The 24,878-nt window shown below is 47.2% G+C and overlaps 2 protein-coding genes across 2 annotated transcripts; one reads left to right on the top strand and one right to left on the bottom strand.

The window, feature by feature from the left end:
* The first annotated feature begins 1,210 nt into the window (after positions 1-1,210).
* Positions 1,211-10,173, top strand: mindy4 (MINDY lysine 48 deubiquitinase 4). Its single transcript, XM_079740450.1, is given in 18 exon segments — positions 1,211-1,414; positions 1,580-1,699; positions 1,884-2,086; positions 2,200-2,443; positions 2,855-3,108; positions 3,338-3,396; positions 3,510-3,637; positions 4,230-4,346; positions 4,525-4,616; positions 5,031-5,132; positions 5,531-5,594; positions 6,537-6,604; positions 6,606-6,761; positions 6,876-6,939; positions 7,317-7,463; positions 8,092-8,284; positions 8,499-8,577; positions 9,433-10,173. Coding segments are annotated over 18 exon segments (2,199 nt in total). The 5' UTR covers positions 1,211-1,354; the 3' UTR covers positions 9,482-10,173.
* Positions 10,174-18,880: 8,707 nt separating this feature from the next.
* On the bottom strand, positions 18,881-24,048 carry alkal1 (ALK and LTK ligand 1; the record flags this gene model as incomplete). The annotated part of the gene is made up of 4 exons (XM_079739413.1): positions 18,881-18,945; positions 20,917-21,000; positions 21,665-21,718; positions 23,772-24,048. The coding sequence occupies 4 exons, from the start codon at positions 24,046-24,048 to the stop codon at positions 18,881-18,883; spliced, it is 480 nt and encodes a 159-aa protein (XP_079595539.1).
* Positions 24,049-24,878: the final 830 nt, after the last annotated feature.

Raw genomic sequence — 24,878 nt, 5'->3', positions numbered from 1 at the left:
CCGCCCCCCCGCCCTCCTCCCTCCCCGCTCCCCCAGTCGTCTGGAGAACTCTCCCCCGTTATCTCTCACCCCTTCCCTGACATTTCTGTCCCTCGCCGATGGGCCAAACAGCGGCAAGAGAAGCACCAATCAGCTTGGCATTCCTACGGGAGGGCCAAGGAATACACACACAGCGCGAGATGTGTTGTTTACGTTCTAGTTTGTCTGTGAGAAACTGCCCTAGAGTAGAACGACGCAAGTGCCAAACGAAATATTGATACGGTAGCGTGTTTTAAATGCGTACTTTGGTGTTTCTTGACCGACAACATGACAGCGAACTGATGGAGAATGATTGCATTCTGCGGTCTCGTTTGAATCATGCTGACAGTTTTTCGTGTGGAAAAACCTAAAAAAGTTTGTTTTTGGAATGTGTTTTAATATGTCCCAGTTTCAAAAGTATAAAAAAGTAAGTGATACGTTTAATTAAATTTCGGAGTACCCGAGGCCTAAGGTGTTCTGTATTCCTACTATCGTACATGTGTGTGAACGTAACGTTATATCGGCATACTTGTTGTAACAGTATAGAATAATGTTAACCATGACATCCATAGGCTGGCTGTGCAATTATTGTGAATAGATATTTTTTATTAGAATTATGATAACTGGAGAAACAATTCTAAATCTGTTGAGATTGAAAGCACAACCTTGAAACAAAACAAATTTTACAGAAATCGAATCTGTTGAAAAAATATGGACGCCCGTTTTCACCAAATCTTATCTTGAATATTTAAATCGTAACCCTTTTTTTTATTGTTGAATATAATGTGAGACTCTGACAGATCCTGATACAACTGTTTTTGGACTCTATGTTATTACTTTATCGTTGATTCTGGAGAAATATAAGCCTAGATTGATTATTTGTCAAATGTTATAAAAATGTTTTAATAAAATATACAAAAAAAATAACAATGACTTGATATTTCCAAAAAATGCTGAACTCGATTACAGCTGCTATATTAATAGAAGTCCAGTGAATAATAAAATAATGAGTAAATGTTATTCTCAAAACTATTTCACATTAATTCCCACATGTTTATAGATAAGTGACCCACCAGCGCCCCCGGGTGGCCCAAAGATGTCACGTCGCGCCGTAACCATGGCAGCACAGTCACAGGCGCGCCTCGACACATGCGCAGTCTCGCCTTTCCCACAGGAAAACAACCCTTTCCGAAACACGATGTATGAATGGAAATACTGTTCATACATCCAGCTCCTTTGCACCCACAAATACACAACATTACAGCTGTATCATCCAGCGGAGGTTTGAAGGAGTTTCTCCTGTAGCTAAACACAAACTGACCCCCGCTATCCCAATATGGTCGTGTCGGTGGAAGAAGTAGCCTCGTCCCTGGTGCGAGAGTTTCTAAGTCGCAAGGTAAGTGGTCGACGTATTTATTGATTTATTGATCGCTCAGTAATGATAGTTGTCATCTTTTGAAATGAATCCAAAGCCGTGGTGAGTAAGCAGAATTTAAGCTAGCGATAGCCTCCTGTGTGATAGAACCAACACTCTGGGGGCGGTCTTCTCTTCTTCTTCCAGGGTCTGAAGAGGACCATCGCCTGCATGGATGAGGAGTCTCCCCGCACGGCGGCCAGCATCAGCAACAGGTCCGACCTGAGACGGGTCCTCCAGGTGGAAGGCCTCTACAGTCACAACAAGGTGGGTCCCTCAGCCAGGGAGGGGGATAGCCACAAGGAGTCTCATCTCTCTCTCTCTCTCTCTCTCTCTCTCTCTCTCTCTCTCTCTCTCTCTCTCTCTCTCTCTCTCTCTCATATCTCTCTCTAATCTCTCTCTATTATCTATCATCTATCTATATATATAACTTTTAATTCAATCCCACCAGGCTCTGAATAGCCCCCTAAAAACCTTGCTGGAGATGATAGTGAAGTCTCACATCGAGGGACACACGGACGACCTTGTCTCTCTCCAGGGCGACCCTCTCCACACATCCCAAAGCAGGACCAACCTGAACACCCTCACTCATGCGGACAGAAGGAACCCACAGTACCACACAGGAGAGGTTCCCAAAACACACCTAAACCAACGGTATTCATCTTCGCTATTTACTCATTCTTCAACTGGCTATTACCGGATATTATACTTTAATATGCTAATCCTGCTTTATTAAATTAACTTAAAACGTTGCATCGATTGCACAGATCAATGAGACGGGACAACGGTTCTCTACGAGACACGCCGGTGCCTGGGAGCCGCTCCCCACGTCAAAGTTCCCCCCCAGACGAGGACTCGGATCCCCCTAAAGAGCAGCAGTCCGTGGCCTACCTCCGGGAAAGCGTCTCTTTTCCCCGGAGGGAGACGGCAGCCAATGAGAGCGCGTCAAAGAACAGAGCCAATCGCAGTCGACGCGGCGTTCTGGGAGGACCGATAGCAAACACGCCACAGGTAGATGGCCTGATGGCCTGACCTTCTCAAGTAAATGTAACGGACACGACCACACTCAGAGCCCCCCAGGACCGAGCTCCGGACCTGGGGAGACAGGGCCGTCTCAGTGGCCGCACCCTCCCTATGGAACTCCCTCCCCAACCTCGACCACAACCCGACAGGCTAACACACTCCCTTCATTTAAACAGGCCCTCAAAACCCACCTCGTTAAGACTGCTGTCCCCACATGACCTCCTTCCCTTCTCTCCCCTTCCTCCTTTCTAATCTTCTTAGTAATGTATGTTCTTATTGAATGATTTGATTATGTGTTCCCTCTGTGAAGCGTCGTTGAGTACTTTATAAATCGAGTGTGTTATTATTAGTGTCGTTATTAATAAATAGTTAGATGTGATGACCATTGTGCATTTCAAGGACCCACACAAGAGGAGGCCATCCAAAAGGGCGGGGCTGACTCCGTCGGGGGGGGGATGGGAGCCCGGACCGTCGGAGCATCCCGGGCTCTCTAAGGGGTCGGCTCGACACGCCGCAGCGGTCCGGGAGGCCAGACCCCAGGGGGTGTCCCCACCGGACGCGGGGGAGTCCAGTGCTGCAGCGCTCCTCAGAGACCAACAGCAGACATGGGGCCCCGCCGAGGGCCGGAGACAGGACGGCGTGAAGAGCAGAAGGTAAGGGGTCCGGGGGGGGTTTGCAGTCATTCAGCGGACCCTTTGATCCGAAGACGCTTATGGGGGAAGCTGAGAACCATCAAATCACAGCATGCAAGCTCATGGCAGACTTTTTCCTCAATAAGTTTACGTATTGCAGAGCTTTCCCTGCATAAGTTGAATCATTGAAGACTTTTTCCTACATGCTCAATTGTTTTTCTGGGTCTTTTTATTTTGTTGTTTCTTTCAGACCCATGTCGTCCACCGACCTGACTATGGATGGTTCACGATCATCTGAGATGGTCTTGGGTAATTTCCTAAACTCTTTCTTTTAAACCTTGACGTGATGTGTGTTGAAAGTCCAGCCTCGTTCTCGGACTGTATTCAAGTCGGCTCCTCCGGTTCAAATGCCTGTCTCCTAGATGACTTTGACTACGATGAGGACTTCCAGGACGTGTCCCGGGTGTCTCTGTCCCAGATGGACCTGTCCCAGGCGTCCCTGCAGCCTAGTAGCCACAAGAGCAGCCTCATGGACATCCACACCGCCACGGTACCACAACCACCACCTCAGCTCCTTACACACGGCTCATCTCCAAACATTAACATTTTACATTCCGGGCATTCAGCAGACGCTTTCATCCATAGTGACTTACAATAAGTACATTTCTCAGAAGAAAGAGAAACGACACTGTATGGCTGTCGGTCCAGTAAGGATGTTCATATGACGAAGTGCCAAGCTCTAACCATCGCTAGGTTAACCCATTCCTGGTGCACAACAAAGAGAGCTAGGATAAGATGTTATACGATGCTAAGAGCTATCTTTACGTGCAAGGACAGACAACATACAACAAGGGGGTACGTTAAGTGTCGGGACGCAACGTACCCCCTTGTTAATGGTCGTAATTAACGCATTGTCTGTTAATTACGACCATTAACGTACCCCACTTAATGGTCGTAATTAACAGACAATAATTACGACCATTAACATACAACAACAAGCACATACAACATAGGAAGACGAAATCCAACGAATCAAATGAAATGTATTTATAGAGCGGACTTGCTGACCCCTGACTACTTCTCTCTGGGTGAACGGAGCGCCATCTCCATAAGGGATGTTGTTGTCCTTGTGTGGCTTCCAGGCGCTGAAAGAGGTTCTTCTTGGCTCGAGCTCGCGCTGCTTCAGCCCCGAGTGGAGGAACCAAGGCTTCGGCTTCTCCGAAACCCCTGACCTCAGATACGGGATAGTTCAGAGAAAGGTGAGCGGAGGACGTCCCTGACCGGCGAGGTGTCGGTGGAGTGATGCCCAAGTTAAATCATCCCACATGCTGGCTGATAGGATCGCACGCACGCCCCAGTGGCTCGGCGCGATTCCTCGGATTCCGCGTTCCTGCAGGTGCCTGCCGGTGGGTGACTGTGTTTGCTGGGTGTGTGCAGGGAGGGCCTTGTGGCGTTCTGGCATCCGTCCAGGCCTGCGTCCTGCAGAAGCTGCTGTTTGAGGATCCGAACCCGGCCAGTGAAGAGCTGGGGTACGTAGTTTGATACAGACCTCCTGAAAACACCTTCCACCTTTCGCTCTCGACATTTGAACCCCTCTGCTATACCGTTTACCTTGTATTGCCGTGCATCTTATTGTACATATCTTTGTTATAAACGGTGAATGGGTTAACCTAACAACAGTTAGTGCTTGGCCCTTGGTTCTATGAACATCCTCACTGTACCGACAGCGGTAAATTGTTGTTTCTCTTTCTTCTGACAAATGTACTTTTTGTACATCTTTGGATAAGCGTCTGCTAAATGCCCTAAGTGTAAATGTAATGCCTAAGTGTTGGACAAACTGTATTCAAAGTTATCAGTGATTATCCGTTCAAACCTCTTAGCCAATGAAAAGGACCTGTTGTGCGTTACGGTCCATGTTGTGTTGTGTGTTGTGTGTTTCCCAGCCGGCTGAGGCCCTCCGACGCCGTGCGACGCCGCTGCCTGGTGTTAGCTGTCTCCGAGATGCTGTGGAGGGCCGGGGAACACAAGACCGCCACGCTGGCCATGTGAGTCATCTCCAGCTCTGAGAATCTCTCTCTGTGCCCTTTGACCCGACTCAACACTTTCACAGACGGTTGAGTTACTGGAAGTTTTTAGAAGTCCAGCTGGTAATGGTTTGGGTTCTGGGTCGAGGTGACCTCAACTATAAAGACATATCCCTTTCTATTAGAGAAAAAAATATGAATACGATAAATGCTTCCTTCATTGTATTCATGTGAAAAGGCAAAACTTTATTATAGCTTTGTGAGAGGGGTCATATTTTCAGCACTTTTAGAGTTCGTTAGGTTCGTCGAAGCGGATCGTTCTGAAGCCACGGACACAAATGTTCGGCATTAACATTAGTCAACATCATTCATGCGTCAACAATATTCGAATTTTGGTGTGCCTCGCCTCTCCCCAACAGAACCTCAGGAAGAAGTCACTTTGTTCCATCGGGCCACTACAAATCCGAAGGATTACTTGAAAAGGTAACGGCAGGCTCATGTAATATACGCACGTGTTTATATATTTGGACGCCAAATGTAAATGATTACAGTATGTTAAATATCTTCATAGTGGTGCCCATTGTCATAGTAAAACGTGAAACGTTGCTGAGAGAATAAATGATGTCTGAGCCTGTAATGTTCTCGTTCTTAGGTCCTTATCCGAGCTATCTTTGTTGTATACGGTGAACGGGTTAACCTAACATCAGTTAATGCTTGGCACTTGGTTCAACAAGCATACAGCTTACCCCTCTTGCCCACTGCATCCGTCAGCGGACGGATCCCATTGACTTTGAACGGGGCGGAGCCGCATTGCATTGTGGATCCGTCCGTCCCGTTGGATCCGTCGGCTCCGTCAAGAAAGTTGAAAAATGTTCCAACTTTTCAGGCGGCGGCGGATCCGTCGTCCAATCATTTCGCGTATGCTCGGGCTTGGCTGACGTATGCCTCTGCAAAGGCTACTCCCCCGTCCGTCAGCCACGCCCTCCGTCATCCGTGGACGGACGGTGCAGTGGGCAGACGGCGTTACTGTACCGACAGCGATATGTTGTTGTTTCGGCGGCATGTGGCTCAGGAGGTAGAGCGGGTTGGCTGCTAACCGGCGTTACCGGCCAACCGAGTGTCGTGGTGTCCCTGAGCAAGGCACCTCACCCTGACTGCTCCCGACGAGCCGGCTGTCGCCCTGCGTGGCCGACACCGCCGGCGCTGGGTGAACGTGTGCACGAACGGGTGAATGTTTGGCGATATTGTAAAGCACGTTGAGTGGCCACTGGTTAGAAAAGCGTGGTATAAATGCATTTACCATTCCGTTTTTCTTTCTTAATTTAATAATTGACCTCCAAGTCTCTTCGGATAAAAGCGTCTGCTGAATGCCCTAAGTGTAACGTTAATGTGAATGCAGTGTACGCCTCTACCGCTCTTCTCCAGGTGACCTGCCTCACCGCTGATAACCTCAACGCCCTGCAGTGGCTGCTGGAGCAGCACATCCACCAGGTCTCCCTCCCCTCCGCACCCCCACTCTCACCCATCGCCGCCGTCTCCCCTCTCAGCCTTGACCAATAACAGATGCTCCCTTATCTCTCAGTTGGAGTCTGGTTCCCTCGGGTGCCTCCTGCTCTGTGTCTCCGCAGTGCTCTCCCGATCGATCGCAAAGTACGTTTCCCCAAAGATCGGTTTGCCGTCACGTTCGCTGCACCACATCGTAGAGAGAGCAGAAGCCCGCAACCCACAGCGTGTTAATTGATGCGTTTTTGTGTTTGTGCTCAGGGTACGAGAAGATATGGACGTGTCCAGCAACACGCTGATAGGAGCGCACGGATACTGCACACAGGTGGGCTAATGGTGCACACCTGGTCCACATGTTACCACACACCTAATCAAGATAGACGACACACAGCTCAATTCAATTAAATTAGCCTTTAATCACAGCTATAGTCTCAAAGGGTTTAACAGGCCATGTGTTTATGACATACATACATACATACATGCATTCAAACATGCATGCTTGCATGCAGGCAGGCAGACAGACAGACAGACAGACAGACAGACAGACAGACAGACAGACAGACAGACAGGCAGGCAGGCATTTTAAATGGGTGATGGTTCACTGACTGTACATTCGGTGAAAGAAGCGGACGAATCAGGACGCAGATAAGGCCCACCCCGGCTCCCCCCCTCTGACGCTGTGTCTCCCACCCCTGCGGGCAGGAGCTGGTGAACCTGTTGCTGTGCGGCCAGGCCGCGTCCAACGTGTTCGACGGCCAGGTGCAGCTGGACTCCACCCTGCTGAAGGGGGTCACCCGGCGATGCAACATCGGCCTGCTGTCCCTGTTCGAGCACCACAACATCTGTCAGGTGGGCTGAAAGCGTCTGCGTCCTTCTTCATCACCCCTTCCTCATCATCACAGTGTTTCCTCATCGCCTGTTTCACAACCACAGTGTGTCTTCATCACCTGCCTCATCGCCTGTTTCACAACCACAGTGTGTCTTCATCACCTTCTTCTTCATCACATGTTTCATAACCACAGTGTGTCTTCATCACCTTCTTCTTCATCACCTGTTTCATAACCACAGTGTGTCTTCATCACCTTCTTCTTCATCACCTGTTTCATAACCACAGTGTGTCTTCATCACCTTCTTCTTCATCACCTGTTTCATAACCATAGTGTGTCTTCATCACCTTCTTCATCATCACAGTGTTTCTTCATCGCCTGTTTCACAACCACAGTGTGTCTTCATCACCTTCTTCATCATCTTCTTCATCGTCAGAGGTTGTCTTCGGACGGTTTCACTTTGTTTTAATCTGTTTTCTGACATCAGATGTAAGAATAAAAAGGGTTATTGTAACTGACATAGCACAGACATTGTAATTGTAAAATAAACCACATTAAATCAATCCATCCCACAATGCATCACTGAAGTATTCTACAGACGACTCAATGCTTCTAACTAGCGTCTACCCCCCCCCCCCCCCCCCCCCCAGGTGGGTAGCCACCTGAAGACCCCCCTGTTCCCCATCTGGGTGGTGTGCAGCGAGAGCCACTTCAGCACCCTGTTCGGCCTGCAGAGGGAGCTAGCGACCAATCAGGACGGCCGCAGCCACGGCCCAAGGGAGTTTGACCTCTACTATTACGACGGGCTGGCCAATCAGCAGCAGGAGATCCGCCTCTCCGTGTGTGAGTGCCCGCGCCACCACGCTTCAACGCCGCCCGCGCTTTCTCGGTGTCGACTCGGGTACTTGGGGGGGGTTATTCTTCCCCAACACTTCACCAGGGCTCGCTCTCTGCCGGAGCGCCAGGGAGCGGTCTGCGTTGTGTCAGGGCGGGGGGCTTCATGGCGCTGGTATCTCGGCGTCCGTCCTTCTGATTAAGTGCCTTCACTTTCTTTTAGCGGTGGGCTTGGCAGCGGCATTCCAGGAGGATAATGACCCGGAGCTCACTCCTCCGCTGGAGCAGTGCATCCGAACCAAGTGAGTTGTTTTCTCTGGCCCGCAACGCAAAACACCGAAGTTCGCACACACGCACTCGAGTTCACACACGTACGCAGATGGGAACGCCCGGAAGCATGCAGACACACCCACGCACGCACATGCACACACACACATGCACACGCACACACACGCTCACGCACACACGCACGTGCTCGCACGCAAAGAGAACACAAACACAAACACACTGACAGTCGCACGCCCCTGGCCATGTCGCTCGCTCTCTCGCTCGCCCGTCTGGGTTCTGGTTCTCTTCTTGTTTTCGTGTCTGCATCTGGTTGAACCTCATGAACCTTTGAGGATGAGTGAATAGGATGCAAGGATTCCTTGTAATGTTGTTGCTGCATGCGGGGCTGGTGTAATGGTTGCTGCTCTTTACAGGGTGATTTAGTGGGTAAATCATTGCCTTATCTCGGACCACTCACCGGGGATTTGCATGGTTGCTCATCACGTAGCGTCCATGAGAACCTGCGATAAACAAACGCAGTGACAGCAGGAGGATGGATGGGCGCCGATAGATCACGGGCTTGGCTCGCGCCGCTCGACACTTCATAAAATAATTTGTGAGTGTACGGAGAGTTTTGTCAGGAGAGCGAGGATAACGGAACGTGCTTCTCAGACACAAATATGTGTTTTACATCCAATGAGCACAAACGCCATCTGGATCCCCAGCCCGAGCCAAGGATCACTCAGAGATAAGAGGAGAAAACATTCTGGGTTTTTTGACGTGTTGAACTCGTGGTTGTGGGTAGTCAAGAAATCAAGGAATCGAGGCCGGAGTGACATGACGCAACGCCCCAACTGCGGATCTGTGTTTTCTGTGTTTGTGTTTTCCAGGTGGAAGGATGCCATTGTGCGTTGGAACGACACAGAACCTATTCTCTAGGAGGCGGCAGAAGAAGAGCGGGAAAAGATTATGCAAACAGCGTTTTTCAGAGACAAGCCCCATTTCTCAACATTATATTCTGCCAATCAAAGTTCAATTTAACGATACAATAAAATGTTATTGATAGATTCGCTAAAGCTACAACTAAAGGACTCAAGCTGTTAGTCGTGACGCACAAATATATTTTATGGCCATGATGGAGAGATCTTACAACATAATAACTATCTATAAAATATTATGAAGTATAATTTAAAGTATGATATATCAAATGTAAGACTATGATGGGACTATAATGAGGTCATGTTGGTCGTGTTGGAAAAGAATCATAAATATATTTTAACCAATTATATTTATGGATGCGTTAGCTTAGCGAGATTTATATTACACCCATGATGTCATAAAAGGTGCAGATGATTACAAATTCATATTTAATGGCTCTCTGTTTGACAGATATTTTTCGATGCTATACAAACTGCTGCGCTTTATGTTTAGTGATTCTTACTCCAGTTTAAAAAGGAGCTCTGTTATAGACATGATTTATGGATATGGGACTGAAAGAGACACTACGTGTGTGTTTAGACTGCTTTGTTTCCACTGCCTTGGAGCCTTTTATTTCTAACTAATCATTTGATCTCGATCTGATTAATCAAACAATTTAGAACGTCCAACTCCAATAAAGATAATAACGTGGCTTCTCTTGTCTGCTTCAACAGTGAATTATTCCATTTTGGGATTTCTTTGATAGTTGAGCAGGAGGACATTTGTCCATTAAGATATGATAATGTTAATCTTATTTTTTCATTAAGATATGATAAAGTTAGTGTAGGCCATGTGGAGAAACCAGCCCTTCTTGGACCCCCCACGTGTCTAGCTGGCCCGGTTAGCTTTAAGGCACGTTCACGGTCCTGGTGATAACGAGACGCCTCGTCAGTGATGACGCTCACGCGTGTTCCCGACAGCGAATGTTCATGTGCGCTGCTGTGGGAATCTAATAGTTCTTCACAGCAGGTTTTTTAATCTGATAAAAAACAGTCAGAACTAAACAGAACTTAGTAGGATCAGATCCAAGTTCTAACACCTTTATTTCCTTGTAGCCTATCACCTACTATATTTTGCTTATATTTATGAGTAGCACATTGTATTGCCACTGTATGGAAGGCAACACTTGCATTTATGTAGAGCTGGTTTACCAGTAAACAACGTTTAAAACAGCAAAGTCAACAGAAGGTTACAACATCAACCAATAGTGAAGTATGGGATATAATGGTTGATTCTTTAATATTGAGTACAACTTTCCTGTTCTGCCATGTTCATGCATGCGTCACCAACTTGGCAGCTCTTTTATCCAAAACTGGCCCCAGTTGCCAGATTAGAATCATAAGAGCGTCATGAGGTGTCGTCCACGAGAACTTTCCGACGTCGCGAAAATGTTTTCCCCATTATTCCCAGTGATGTGAACGCCACATTAGCATCAGGTGCTGGCCTTGTGGAATCCGCGCATGCGCAGTGAGTGCACGGGCAGAGTTCCTGAAAGTAGCTGGTAAGTACACGCACACACACACACACACACACACACACACACACACACACACACACACAATTGCATTCGTGCCGAATAGAAGGCTTATTTTACTTATTTATCAGGCTATTTCCTTATTGATTGCTGTCAGAATGTCCAGATAATTTCAATAAATATGACCTTAAATGCCTCGAAAATAAATTGCCATCCTAAGCGTTGATTATCCGCAGTTTCATCCCATATATCTTCATGTTTTCCTTTTCCAATAAACCTTACACAAAATCCCATCCGAACTCGAATGATCTTACTTTGAGTCATAAAAAAAAAAATATATATATATATATATATAATATATAGGTTTTTTTATTGGTTTCTGAAACGGTGCATTTTTATCTCAGTCTTATTGGATTACCTCTGTCTGCGTAACTAAACGTACATTCGCATTTAGCACCATTAAAACCAACAGTCACGGCTGCTAATAGTTTAAACGTGTACGGCCCCACCTCCATCCAACACGGGGGTGAAAAATAAACGTAAGACTGCCTCGCGGTGATCACCACTCTTACGTGTCTGTGACGTCAGAGCGGACGGCGGGGGGTGGGACGCGCAGACCGGGTGGGAGGCGAGGGGCAATGCCAAGCCCCCCAGCACCGCGGGATCAAAGTGACTCTGGCTGGCACCATGAGAAACTTCTTCCTCCTCCCAGTGCCTTCTGACAACCCTCTCACAGTATGTGAGAGGGTTGTGTGCTGGGGGGTGGCGGAGCAGGTGACTGCAGATGTTTGAATCGTTGATTACCACAGCTTCCTTCCCCCATGTCCCTAAACCTACCTGTAGGTCTCCATGATGTCTCACTGTTGCGTAATGGCGCGTGTTTGAAGCCTGTGGGCAGCTTTTGGGTGGAAGCATCTGCCGAAGATGCAGGTAGTAAATATGAGACACTGCTTCCACTATGACCCATGAAGGAAGCACTGTCTCAGATTTACTACAGTCTACTAGGCTACTACTGCTACTAATACTACTACTATTTCAGTCTACTACTCTGCTTCCTTCATGGGTCATAGATAGTGGAAGTATTGAGTCACACCTGGAGGCTAGGTGGGCCAGAAGCAGACAGTAGTAGACTCTACAGCAGGGGTCAGCAACCTTTTCAACATGCAGGGCCAGTTTGACATTTACTCGTTAATTAGTGTGCCTTAAGCAACAATATATTAAAAATTAAGCTCAATTATGACACAGCGACCAAAAACATTTCCAGAAGACCTGGAATTGTATTATTTCCATATAGTCCCCAATCATGCATCAACATTTTAAAGGTTTTTTTGGTTGTTATATTTGCAACATGGGCTTACAAATTATTATTACATATGTCCCATCTTAAAACACCATTTTCAGAAACTCATTCAAAAACATATTTGCACTGTGAGAAATGTAAAAAACGAGAATATATGAGAATGTTGGAACCATCCACATCAATATCTTTAAGACATTACAGCTTTGCAAAACCATGTGAAGGCGATGCATACAGGCCACTTGTAACAATATTTTTAATATTATCTTCTCTATTACTCACAACATAGGTTTAAAAACTATTAATTGATCCCATTTCAGAACACTGCTTTCTGTAACTAATTTAAACATATTTGCACTGGGAAGAAATGCCCCAAACCGAATAAAGTGCAAAAAACTTTTAATAATAACAATAAAATAAAAATGAAGAATGCCAAGGATTATGCTGCCCCGTGCCAGTGGTGGCTGACCCCTGCTCTATAGGTAAAGGCGCTACAGTTAGACGACGGCAGCTGTCTACGTAACTGTTTTCCTCATTTTGCTCCACTTTGCTTTGGTTTCGCTTTCGAACCCGAGAGCAGGCGGATTGATTCCACCACATCTGTCGACCGTCTCAGAGGAAATCATACTGATGTGTCTGTCAACGGTGACTCACAGCGGTGATTTATGCGTTCTGTAATAACTCTGAATTAATCACACGAGGAATGATATGCCGTAATTCTGCAGCCATCAAAGCGACACCACTGCCGTCGCCTATAAATAAAGATGGACGCGCTTACAGGAGGCGGAAGGCAACAGCGTCGAATCCGATTGGCTCAGCAGGTGAGGGCTACGTCACGACGGCTGTCGTTTGCTCCCGGGCCTCACAGCGTGCGGAATCCGAGGAAAATTGTGTGACATTTATTTGTCGTGTTATTATTTTGTTTTTTGGGACGTTTTCTCGGGGGCCAATCTGATACCGTCCAGAACATCAACTGGAATGCCGGAGTCTGCGTGGCCTCAGGTCTGCTCTCCCCGTCACAAGACGGGGAGACGCGTCTCTGATGTCGACCTAATATTAGAATTACATATTTTATTATTTCCTCTGGGGCCATTTTCCAAATCCTCAACTATTTGGGCTAACTACCATGTGGGGGGCTGGCTGTGTTTGGAGAAGGGGGGGGGGGAGAGTTCAAGTCTCTGCATCTCAGCGGTCTCTGCCTCTCTGTGGTCTCAATCTCACTCAGTGGCCCCTGCCTCTTTGGCCTCAGCCTCTCTCTGTGGCCTCTGCCTCTTTGACCCCTGCCTCTTTAGCCCCTGCCTCTTTGGCCCCTGCCTCTTTTGGCTCAGCCTCTCTTTGGCCCCTGCCTCTTTTGGCTCTGCCTCTCTCTGTTGTCTCTGCCTCTTTGGCCTCTGCCTTTCTTTGGCCCCTGCCTCTTTAGCCTCTGCCTCTCTCTGTGGCCTCTGCCTCTTTGGCCCCTGCCTCTCTCTGTGGCCTCTGCCTCTTTGACCCCTGCCTCTTTGGGCTCAGCCTCTCTTTGGCCCCTGCCTCTTTGGGCTCAGCCTCTTTTTGGCCTCTGCCTCTTTTGCCACAGCCTCTCTTTGGCCTCTGCCTCTCTGTGGCCTCAGCCTCTCAGCAGCCTCTCTCAGTGGCCTCTGCCTCTCTACGGCCTCAGCCTCTCTCAGTGGCCTCTGCCTCTCTGTGGCCTCAGCCTCTCTTTGGCCTCAGCCTCTGGACCAGCCGGATGCGACCTGTCACGGAGGAAGTGTCCGGGCTTTGTCTTAATCCATCTCCATGGCCTCTCCCGGCGGGGCCGAGGCGTGGTGCCCAGGGCCGGGGATCCGGTGGTCCCAGGTAATTGTGTTAGACTCCGCCCACACACACGGAGTCCCGGGGTGCGGCTGCTGTCTCTTCCCCTGATCTGCGCGGTTCGTCTTCAGAGAAGTGATATCCTCCTCGGATTAGGGGGTGGTGTCCCCGGTCTAGGCCAGCCGGCGAGGGGCAGAGGACCCCCCTCCCCCCATCGGTCCCTCGTGAGAAGCGCTTCATATTTATAGCCCTCTAATCCCTTTACGGCGCCGCCCCGAAACGTGCCAGCCTCGTTGATGTCATTAATGATCCGCGGTCGTTACCAGACCATCACGCCAGGCAACATCTCTCCCAGTCAACCTATTTATCATCTCTTTGGTTATAAAGATATACACCAGTGCATCTTTGTCTAGTTATAAATATATACATTTAGAGATGTTTTTCTTTGTACTTCTCGTTCCGTGGTTACCGAGGGGATTCCTGGAAGCAGGAAGGTGAGCTCGCAGTAATCGGAACCATATATTCCGATGCAGGCCGAGACTTTTTGATTTGTTCGTTGCTCTTTGTTTCTTCCGGGGATGCTCTGCTCCTATTTCTAATTTATGGAGGGGGGCGCCCGGAATGAGTCCTGGAGGGGGTTAGGCTCTGGAGCGTGCACACACATGCACACAGTCACACGCACGTGCACGCGTATGCCGCACGCACACACAAGCACACACTTAAACAGACACACACATACACACAGAGACACAGAAACACACACACGCACACACACACGCGCATGCAGTCACACACATGCACAAGCCCACAGAGGCATACACACACACAAACGCGCGCACACACAAGCACACGCTCACACAGACATACACACTCCCACAGATGATAGATATACACATGATGCAACATGGAAGACTTGTCGGTACTTCTTGAAAAAACATTTACAAGTTGTTGAAATGTGACTGCCAATTCTTCACTTTTACTAGATATGTTAACGTGCAATGTCCTGTTAAAAGTATTCTTAGAAGCCCATATAGTGTGTGTGTGTGTGTGTGTGTGAGTGTGTGATGTATATATTAAAATCTCAACATGTTTGTGTGTGTGTGTGTGTGTAGGTGTAGGTCTGTGTGTGTGTAGGTGTGTGTGTATGTGTGTGTGTGTGTGTGTGGAAGTCTATGACTGTGTGTGATGTAGGCTACATCTATTCAAACATCATCTGTGTATGTGTGTGTGTGTGTGTGTGTGTGTGTGTGTGCGTGTGTGTGTGTGTGTGTGTGTGCGTGTGTGTGTGTGTGTGTGTGTGTGTGTGTGCGTTTTCCAACCTTAAAGACTAGATTTGGCATCGTTCTTTAAACTCCATTGGTCCGGTGTAATGATATTTCTGCGGCTCCATATGCTGGGATGGGGAACTATCTTATGTGTTCCTTGGCTTCCTTCCTACCACAGCTCAGCTTGTATCAGCGTCCATATTTGTTTAGCCTTCCGCTACATAGACATAGTCAATTAAAGTAACTAATGTCTCGGGTGCATGTGTTAGTGTAAACCAATATGAGATAATACACAACATGATCACAATGTGGATTACGGCTCGCTTCCTCTTAGAAGTCCTGCCGTTGTCTCTCAGCAAATATAATCGGGCACAATAAATAGACACTGACCGAGCACATTCCAAGCTAATAAGAAAGCAGAGATATAGTCTATTGGTTTCTGATGTTAGCGAACGAATCCAAGAAAACAATAACGTGATTAATTTAGGAAACTCGCGGAGGCCTCTTTTTGACGGGAAGTGAGCTGTTTGTGTACATTGTCCCGTGATTCAGATTCAGTTAATTGCGTATATGAAGTCTCTGAAAACGACCTGCATTGCGACAATCCTTCAAAAGCAGCCTCATAACAAACTATTCCAAAAACATTCTTTAACACATTCCACAGGCCAGAGTTGGAAGAGGAAAATATAGAACTGCTACGCATTTAAATGGCAATAATCATTATTTGGATGAGTAGATAAATAGAGCAGTGGTTCTAATCAACATAAGAATATTAAATGCCCGGGGCTTTGGCCTCAGAACAACGGAGCCATCCAAAGTCCAGCCTTTTGAGCGCTGCGTTGCCTGCGAAGCTGTTTCCCAACAGCCTGCGAGCGCTCTGAACTCTGTGCGCGGTCGTCCTCCAGAGACCGACACCAGAGCACAAATCTTTGGACGGCGTTGCTGGACCAAAGGCTGGACTTATGAAGTCCAGACCGGATCTGTTGCTCAGTCTCCGAACAGGGAGCCCCCCTCATTAGGGAGGGAGTCAGAGAACCATACGTTTTGGTAGATCATCACTCGGAACAATCAGGAGATGTGAATTATCCTAAAGCCCCGAGAGACGTATAGACGTTGTGCTATTTGAAACGGCACCTTGCGTAATATTTTTTTAAATTCATTTTATAGTCAAGGGCAATTTTCTTATTATTGTTATTATTATGTATCGGTTTTTTTTCCTGTCACCCGATTCCCTGCGCTGTGTTTGTGAATTGTGTTTGCAGCTATCATGAGCCAATCCATCTTCCATAGTCTTCTATCTCGCCCCGCAATCCGCCTTCGCGTCAGTCACGTTACAATAATTGCAGAAATTGCATGTGCTTCAATATTCTTTATTTTACGGCGGCAGTGGATAGCCGCCATTTTAACTCATTCAATATGTTCTCATTGTCAATGTCAGGAATCATTCAAGTGCCAAATCAAACGTTACACGGGCGATGGCGACCTCACAGGGTGGGGGCGTGTCACAACGTCACACACAGTCACGGGGGGGGGGGGGGGGGGGGGGGGGGGGTGTAACACCGCAGTAGGAATTACACGTACCAAAAAAACAAGAGTAACACATCGGAATAAACTCATTACATTTCGGAATGATTGTAAATAATTATATACATACCGTATAAATAAATAGGTATATTTAATAATATATTGTCTCTTGAGAATTACATGGTTCATATACAAGATACATAACAAAAAACAAATCTATCCAAAATTAACAAACAATGTCATCATTCGTTCATTATCCACGAGAACAAAAATAGAAATACTATAAAATTAAACGTAGTTCATATGAAGCTGCTATGAAATAAAACATAGTTCATATGACTGGTGGATTCGAAGGCACTTCCTCGGCAACCCAGTATCCCTCTATCATAAACGATGGACCTGTATCAGAAACAAAAGAATACCGCGCTTTAGTGGTTTTTGGTTCAAATGAAGTCCTAAAAAGAAGTGTGTGTGTGTTCGTCTGTGTGTTTCGATCCGTGTATGTGTGACTAGAGCAACTCTTATCACTGGCTGCGTCACATGACAATCCCTTGCTATAACAGGGAGGACTCCAGCGTAGAACGCGGTCTTCTATGGCTGACTATTGGCCCTGGTTCAAATGAAGTCCTAAAGAGAAGACATTTGTACACCAGGCACCCCCATGGCTCTGTGTGTAGCTTCTGAGATTGACACAGAAGAGATGGACATGGTCTGAAATTACTAGCCCTTTTTAACATTAACAATGGCTCATTTAGAAATAATCAGCATGACTCAAATAATGAATCACTTAATTCCTTCCTGCGCCCACTACGGCCCATGATTCAGGAAATGATCGCATCATCTGATTCACTTGCGCCACTGAATAATTGCGTAACCCTAACCCTAACCCTAACCCTTTCCAAATAAAGGAATATTCCTCCAGCGCATAAGCGGTCACTTTCTCTGCCACTTCCTCCCTCTGTGACAATCCATCAACCGCTAATTGAGTCCATTCTCTGGGCGCCGCGGCCCTCGTAGGGAGGGAGTCTCTGACGCCAGACGCGTCATCCAGGATCACGTGAACAAAGAGCAATTAACCCCAATGCCAGTGTGGTCCAGCGACTCCTCTCCACACTCTTCCTGTCTCTGAGCCCTCACAGGCTCTGCCCCTGGAGGGTATGCTGTGAACTGAGCGTACGTAAGTGTCTTCATCGCTCTGGACTTTGTGTCCCTAAGGACGGGGATAATCTGGAGGCTACGCCTGAGTCCGACGTGTTGGTCTTTATCCAATATCTGAGATTTGTGTATTATTTTAGATCTATTACCCTTCACAAAGAGGGCTGTTCCTGGTGTTTCAGCCATAGGCCAGCTATGACGTGGCTTTCTCACGTCTGACATGCTCACTTCAGACTAAGCTGCTGATAAAAGAACCCGATTTAATGGGCCCATCAATGTGTTGGCACCTTCTGTACTCGGACAACCGGCCATGAGAAAATTACAATCTGGCAGTGACCAGCCTGGTTTCCACCACCATGTGTGTGTGTGTGTGTGTGTGTGTGTGTGTGTGTGTGTGTGTGTGTGTGTGTGTGTGTGTGTGTGTAGAGCAGCCCTTGAATCACTGGCTGCGTTACATGACATCCCTGGCTGTAACGTGGGGATTTCAATTTAGCAATGTAGAACGCTGTCTTCTATGGCAAACATGTTCACACTTTATTTACACTCAACTGACCTATGACCTTCAGTGATCTGTATAATTATTTTTACTGATTTACTTAAGGCTGATATGTGAACACATGTTTCGTATTATTAGTACAATTATTATGGGATGGGTTTTTCCTCTTTCGTATTTGTCGGCATCGGACTTAAAAGCAACATAACAAAGCTTTGATGCCGAACCCAGATCCAAATGCAATATGTTGCAGCAAAAAATAAATGCCTCGAAATGTAAGTGTTGTGAAGCTGGGAACAAGTTGTCCGGGGTCCAGCAGGGGTATCAGTGTCTGGCTGTCGAACGCCGTACTTACATGCAATGTCTATGATTGCGTGCACAGTGGGCTCATTGCTAGTCGCGTTAGCAATCTTGCACATCTTTTGTAGTCTGAAAGATAAGACAAAAACACTATTATTGGCACCTGGTTATGGTATGTCATTGCATCACAATTTAAAGCAAAACTGAGCATTTTTGCAGAAACAGCTGGATGTTTACAATATATGCATGAGGCCTCATGTTCTTTGTCGGGGGGGAGTATATTTGTGTGAAGTAGAAAGTAAACAATCGATACGTGATCGCGTGCACAACCGTGAAATCCAAAGGGGTTGGGGTCTTGACCCAAGGAGAAATGATTGTTCCTCAAAATTACCCCTCCCGATTGTTCCATTCCAACAAAAGAGCGAGCACGAATCGGATGTTAATTTGGACTCATCATCTGGCCCTGGCAGGCAGAGTGACAGTCGGACCCCGGAGACCAGTGGAGGAGATAAAGAAACAGGGGTCGGCACACGTTCCTCTCTGATCTCTCTGCTGGCGTCGGACCCAGCAGAACGGCCTCCTACCGATGTTGTGAGATGAGGTGTGACTTAACGTAGCCTCTCGGCTGCAGACATATTTTGTCTTTGCCTGATTTCACAACAGAGTGAAGCCAATGTAAGGAGTACCGTGTGTGATATGATTCCCCGTGTGCACAACAGCTTTCCCTGATCTCTTCAATGTGCAAAACATTGGAAAAATAAGTCTGTTTGAAATCGTATTTGAATGGGTTTTCCAATTAGGCATGCCTTGTTAAAAAAGGCACCCTTTATGTGTTGAATAAAAGCTATATGGGTCAATTGTTTATGGTCAGTATGATCTGGTGAATTCTACTAATCACCTCAAACAGTCTCTATGTCGTAAGCTCTTTGAGTGAACAGATTTTTCATCGGACAATGAAGAAGAAAGTCTTTACAACATGTGCGTGTATAGTTCAGGTTGTTGTGTGAACCTCGGTTTGGGAAACCCTGTCTGAGACACTGAGAGGTGAAGGTCCGACAGAGCTTGGACGGTTTATCACTCAGTGTAAGGCACCCTAAACTGTGGGGCAACCTAACCTGTGAGGGGCAAATTAAGGTCAAACCCGAATTTGACACGGTCCCCAGGAAGGGACTCCAACTCCTTTGGCTCTGCAGAAGAAATGGACGAAATGGACCCAGTCCAATAGTTCTGGTCTATTTCTCATTGTCTCTGATCCAGTTCATTGAAGCAAGCCTGTTTTGTAGTGTGCTCCTCTTTTATGGCATCCCCTACCCGGGAGGTCGTAAATATACTGCTTGTAAATCCCTTTGAGACTTAAGGGCTGTGAGATCAAATGAACTAGGCTTTTGAATTGACATGCTTGATCATTGAATATTATCAATGAAAACATTTGAAAAGCAAACCAATTCAGTGTTGGCCATGTTTTTAAATGTACACGTGCAAAATACGTTAAGTTATGGAATTTTGAAAAACCAAATCATATCGAATCCCAAATAACATGGAGTGAGGAAAGAAAGGTAGAGGCAGGTTGAACTTCAACAGTGTCAAATGTCATTACACCCGTGGATGAGCCGGGTAGGGCCAGCATATACACTCAAGGGCAAAGAGGGCCGATACAACACACTCCTCATATCAATCCCCCTCTCATCCTCAGTCACACAAACAGCTCTCCACAGACCAACACACAGACACTCTCCACAGACCAACACACAGACACTCTCCACAGACCAACACACGGACGCTCTCAACAGACCAACACACAGACACTCTCCACAGACCAACACACGCACACTCTCCACAGACCAACACACGGACGCTCTCCACAGACCAACACACGGACACTCTCCACAGACCAACACACGGACACTCTCCACAGACCAACACACGCACACTCTCCACAGACCAACACACGGACGCTCTCCACAGACCAACACATGGACACTCTCCACAGACCAACACACGGACACTCTCCACAGACCAACACACAGACTCTCCAGTCCACAGACGAACACAACAACAGCGTTCAGGGTGTGAGACACGACAGTCGGAAGGTATACTTACATGCTGGTCTCGAACAGTCCCGCGTATTGTGATAAAGTCTATGAAAATTTGTTCTGCATTCCGATGAGAACTTGACCGGTCCTGCTTAAAAGAAAAGTTCTCATCAGGCAACACAACAGATGACTGATATTTATTTTTGTAAACAGGCTGCAATTGTTTTCCTATGAACCCGCCCCTCCCACCCTGGTTGACCCCCGGGTGTATCGGTGCTAGCGGGGTCAAGCGGCCGGTGTCAGCCGGCCAGTATAAGTTCCGGCCTTGCTGCCGCAAAGAGGGATTTGGCGCTATGGCGATCGCCTCTTAAACAGTGTGGCCCTAAAGAGACAGTTGCTAGATTTTCACACCAATAGTGTAGTCTGCTTGTCCTGGGCCCTGAGACGAATAATCAGCTTAGCCTCCGGGGCCAGGCTCTCCGCCGGGCCTGACCATGTGCCCCACTCCCCTGCTCGCTAAAGCCCGTGGGCCGCGACATGGGAACTCCCGGGCGCTGCAGCCATCGTGGGTGCCTGCTTCTCTCTTTATAGTTTAAGCCCTGCCTTGACATCTGACCCTTACAGTAGACTACTTTCCAAAAAGGGGTGAATACTTTGTGGGGGGGGTCAGGGAAATTAAGGGATTATTACAGCTAGCTCTCCTTGCCACACTACTTTAACATGTTTGATGAACTAAGCCGGGGCTAAGGGTTAATATTGCAATAAGATGAAACAACAGTGGCACTCATGATGGTTGTTTTTTGTGGTTTTCTTACCTGTGAAATGCTGAATGAATTTGTCCTTCAGATTTAACTCTCTAGGTGCTATTTCTGCAAGACAAAACAAAAGCAAGGCCGCTTTTTAAATCGATTCGCACTTTGAGCTAAATATAAAACCCCATCTCAAACTATTATACAAGGAAAACGTTACAGCGGGGTCCACCACTTTACTACGGCAGAAGCTAAATTCTAAATCATTCCCTGTGATGGGCCAACACGTAGCCACAACACGCTTACAGTTTAAATAACACCCATCACACGTTCATTGTCTGAATGAAGGGAACGTGGAGGTATGTGAACTCTCTTGGGGAGGCTAACAGGCTAAAGAGATTATTCTTGGCGGTTGTAATGCCGATCAATGTCATCAGAATAAGTCCATGGCATCAGTTAACAAGCTAGCATGACACAGGCCCTCAGATATGGGTGGAGGAGTCTCCGCCGACGCACACATGCACTTTCTCACCGCCACAGGAAGAATGTTCCAGTCCAGACGTACCGTTTATTGCATGTTGTAAGACGATTACCACAGAGATTTAGAGGAATATTACGTCTGCAAAACCTTGTGCTAGTTAGGACCATTGTTGGTGTGGTCTCAGAGCGAAGTGAGTGATGGGGTAATTTAATACGGCCACATGTTTCACCGCCGGACATGAACAGTTTGGTGCGATTGGTCGAGATCAGTCAGTGTAATCGTTCTCACGTGAAACACAACAAAATAGTATATTTTTTGCTAATGATCAGGGGAGGCCAACATTTTACAACGCAGAATGTGATGGAGAGAGAGAGAGAGAGAGAGAGAGAAAGAGAGAGAGAGAGAGAAGACTTTGAAGTGGCCGGCTCGCAGGGCGCATCAGAAGGGCCCGTGGAGGCCCGGGAAAACGGGGGGTCCGCCTGGTGTTGCACGCGGACCGTCTCCCCATCGCTACATGAAGCGTGCCATCGGGGAGAGCCGATCAGACACCGCATGCCAAGAGCACTGCATTTCATGCCCTCAAAAGGGGAATTCCCTTTAGCCACTGGTCTGAGATGGAGGCTGATTCAAGCTGCCTGACCGACACCCTGAGGCAGAAGGTGGTGTTGACTTGACGTAAGATGACAGATGAGAATGTGTACGATAATGGGATGTGTTACTGATATACCACCACCAGCCAACAAGGTGCCATTTCCACAGTTTGATGGTTCCACCCTACAGTACAGTGAAGGGGTAGATGACTTGAAGAAGGAGGTCAGATGAGAATGTGTACAATAATGTTATATGTTACTGATTTAGCGACCGTTCAAAATGGTGCCACTTCCACCGTTTGGGGGTTCCACCTTACATTACAGGGGCCTTGTTACAGTGAACTCAAGTACGTACTGTGCGATATATACATAACCACCTGTGTCAGCCTGTTCTTAATATTTTATAATGCATGTAACTGGTTAGGGTTAAGGGTCAAATAATTGGCCAGGCAGTTCAATAACCACAGGAAGTAACGATGATACATGTATTTCTAACAGGTGTTTATATTGAGTACTGTATTGCAATTAATTAGGCTTATCCTACAATGATATCATTCTAAAAGGAAGCACAAAGGGCCTTCAGAAAGAATGTGAAGGATGTTAGACGATTAGGCTCCAGCAGGTTGCATGTGTTTCATGAGGCATTGAAGAGACACATTTACAGTAATCCCGCTCTCTCCACCGGCGGAGACTTCAAACGCACACGAAGGCAGTAACAGTAACCTCCTCGGGAAACCAGCAGAGCTCCACGTCTTGTACTGGAGAGATTCTGCCCTAATCTCTGCTTAAGTCAAATAGCTGGGATCCAATAAATTGGTGCAAATTGGAATTACCTCTGATTCATTAAATTAATGCCGAGGGTTTATTGCCTGACTTCAACCCCTCTGGTTCATAAACACTTATAGTGGGGCGGCAGAAGCAACAGAAGAGAATATCATTTTTCAAACGTGACGACCACTTCGACCGATCTCCACACTGTCTCACTGTGTGCAACGTTTCCTTAGCCCGGTGCACCACCCCATGACAGATGTCTCCTCGCTGTGAAAATTAGGATTACGTTTTCATCATCATGTGTTCCTGATAATAAGTCTCATCAGCTTACCTACGGGTCTGCTGTGATCCAGTCTAGAGACATACAAAGGCTTTTCGCGAGAGGAGGGCAACTTTAAGTCCTGCGTTGCTGCGGTGAACAGTCCGCTGTTGTGCCGCCGGGAGACCTGCTTGTCCCGCTGCTGGCTGTCCCCCATGACCTGCAGGATAAGGTCCAACAGTGTGGCCCGGTCGCTAGAGCGGGCCTCCCGGCTGTCCGTGCACTGGTCCGAGGTGATGAGGAGAACGACGATGGCCAGCAGGATGTGGCATTTCTTCTCCACCTGCATGGCTCCACTCTCTGTGGACAACAGAGAGGCGAGAAGTTCAACCAAGAAGCTGCAATAAAAAGCCTTTTCTTATTGAAGTAGTCCGATGTGTTTGTTTGTGGGATATTTGAGGAAGTGATTGCCGTTAGTGGAGTCAATAAAAGCAAAACTCTGTTGGCTAATTAAGTATAGTGGGGGATGAATGTTTTAGTTCCAGGTCCGACAGGTGTGCGTGTGCGTGTGTGTGTGCGGGCGTGTGTTTGTGTTTGTGTGTGAGTGTGCGTGTATGTGCGCGCATCATATGTAGGACCTAAAGAGAAGTGGAGCCTCAGTAGAATTTGCATGGCAGCAAATTGCAGAAAATGAAAATATGACTTTCCAACTATCCACGGTCTAAACTTACAAGTTAAGGAGCGAACGACACTTTCTTCTTTTGCAGGAATTCGTCTTGTTTTTCCCTGTTGCAAAAATATCCCCAGGCTTTCCTCTTTTCTCCGGTTCCAGACTATAAAAAGAACAAACAGCAGTTCTCGATCACGACCGTCTTGAAGTCATGCGTCCCGCTTTATACGATGAGAGAGCTTCTTGAATGGAATATAATCGATTTTGAGTGGGTGGTATGGCAATGTTGACATCTTGGGTTCAATCCCTCCGTGTGGTGGTCGCTCAAGGTGCCATGCGCCCCTCCTCGACGCGACCCCGACCTGGTCCGACGCCCTCCAAGTCCCAGGGTGAATTAGGCAGGAATATTAAAACTACGAAACCGAAATAAGACATAGGCTAAGGGGTGTAAAAAAAAACACAAAAAAATACGAAAAGAAAAGTAGGTAGTTTCCAAAGTTGCGGCTGGT

The sequence above is a fragment of the Pollachius pollachius genome (assembly GCF_949987615.1).
Source record: "Pollachius pollachius genome assembly, chromosome: 7".
NCBI lineage: Eukaryota > Metazoa > Chordata > Actinopteri > Gadiformes > Gadidae > Pollachius > Pollachius pollachius.
The sequence above is the reverse complement of the archived record's forward strand: the minus strand, read 5'-3'. Positions and strand labels throughout refer to the sequence as shown.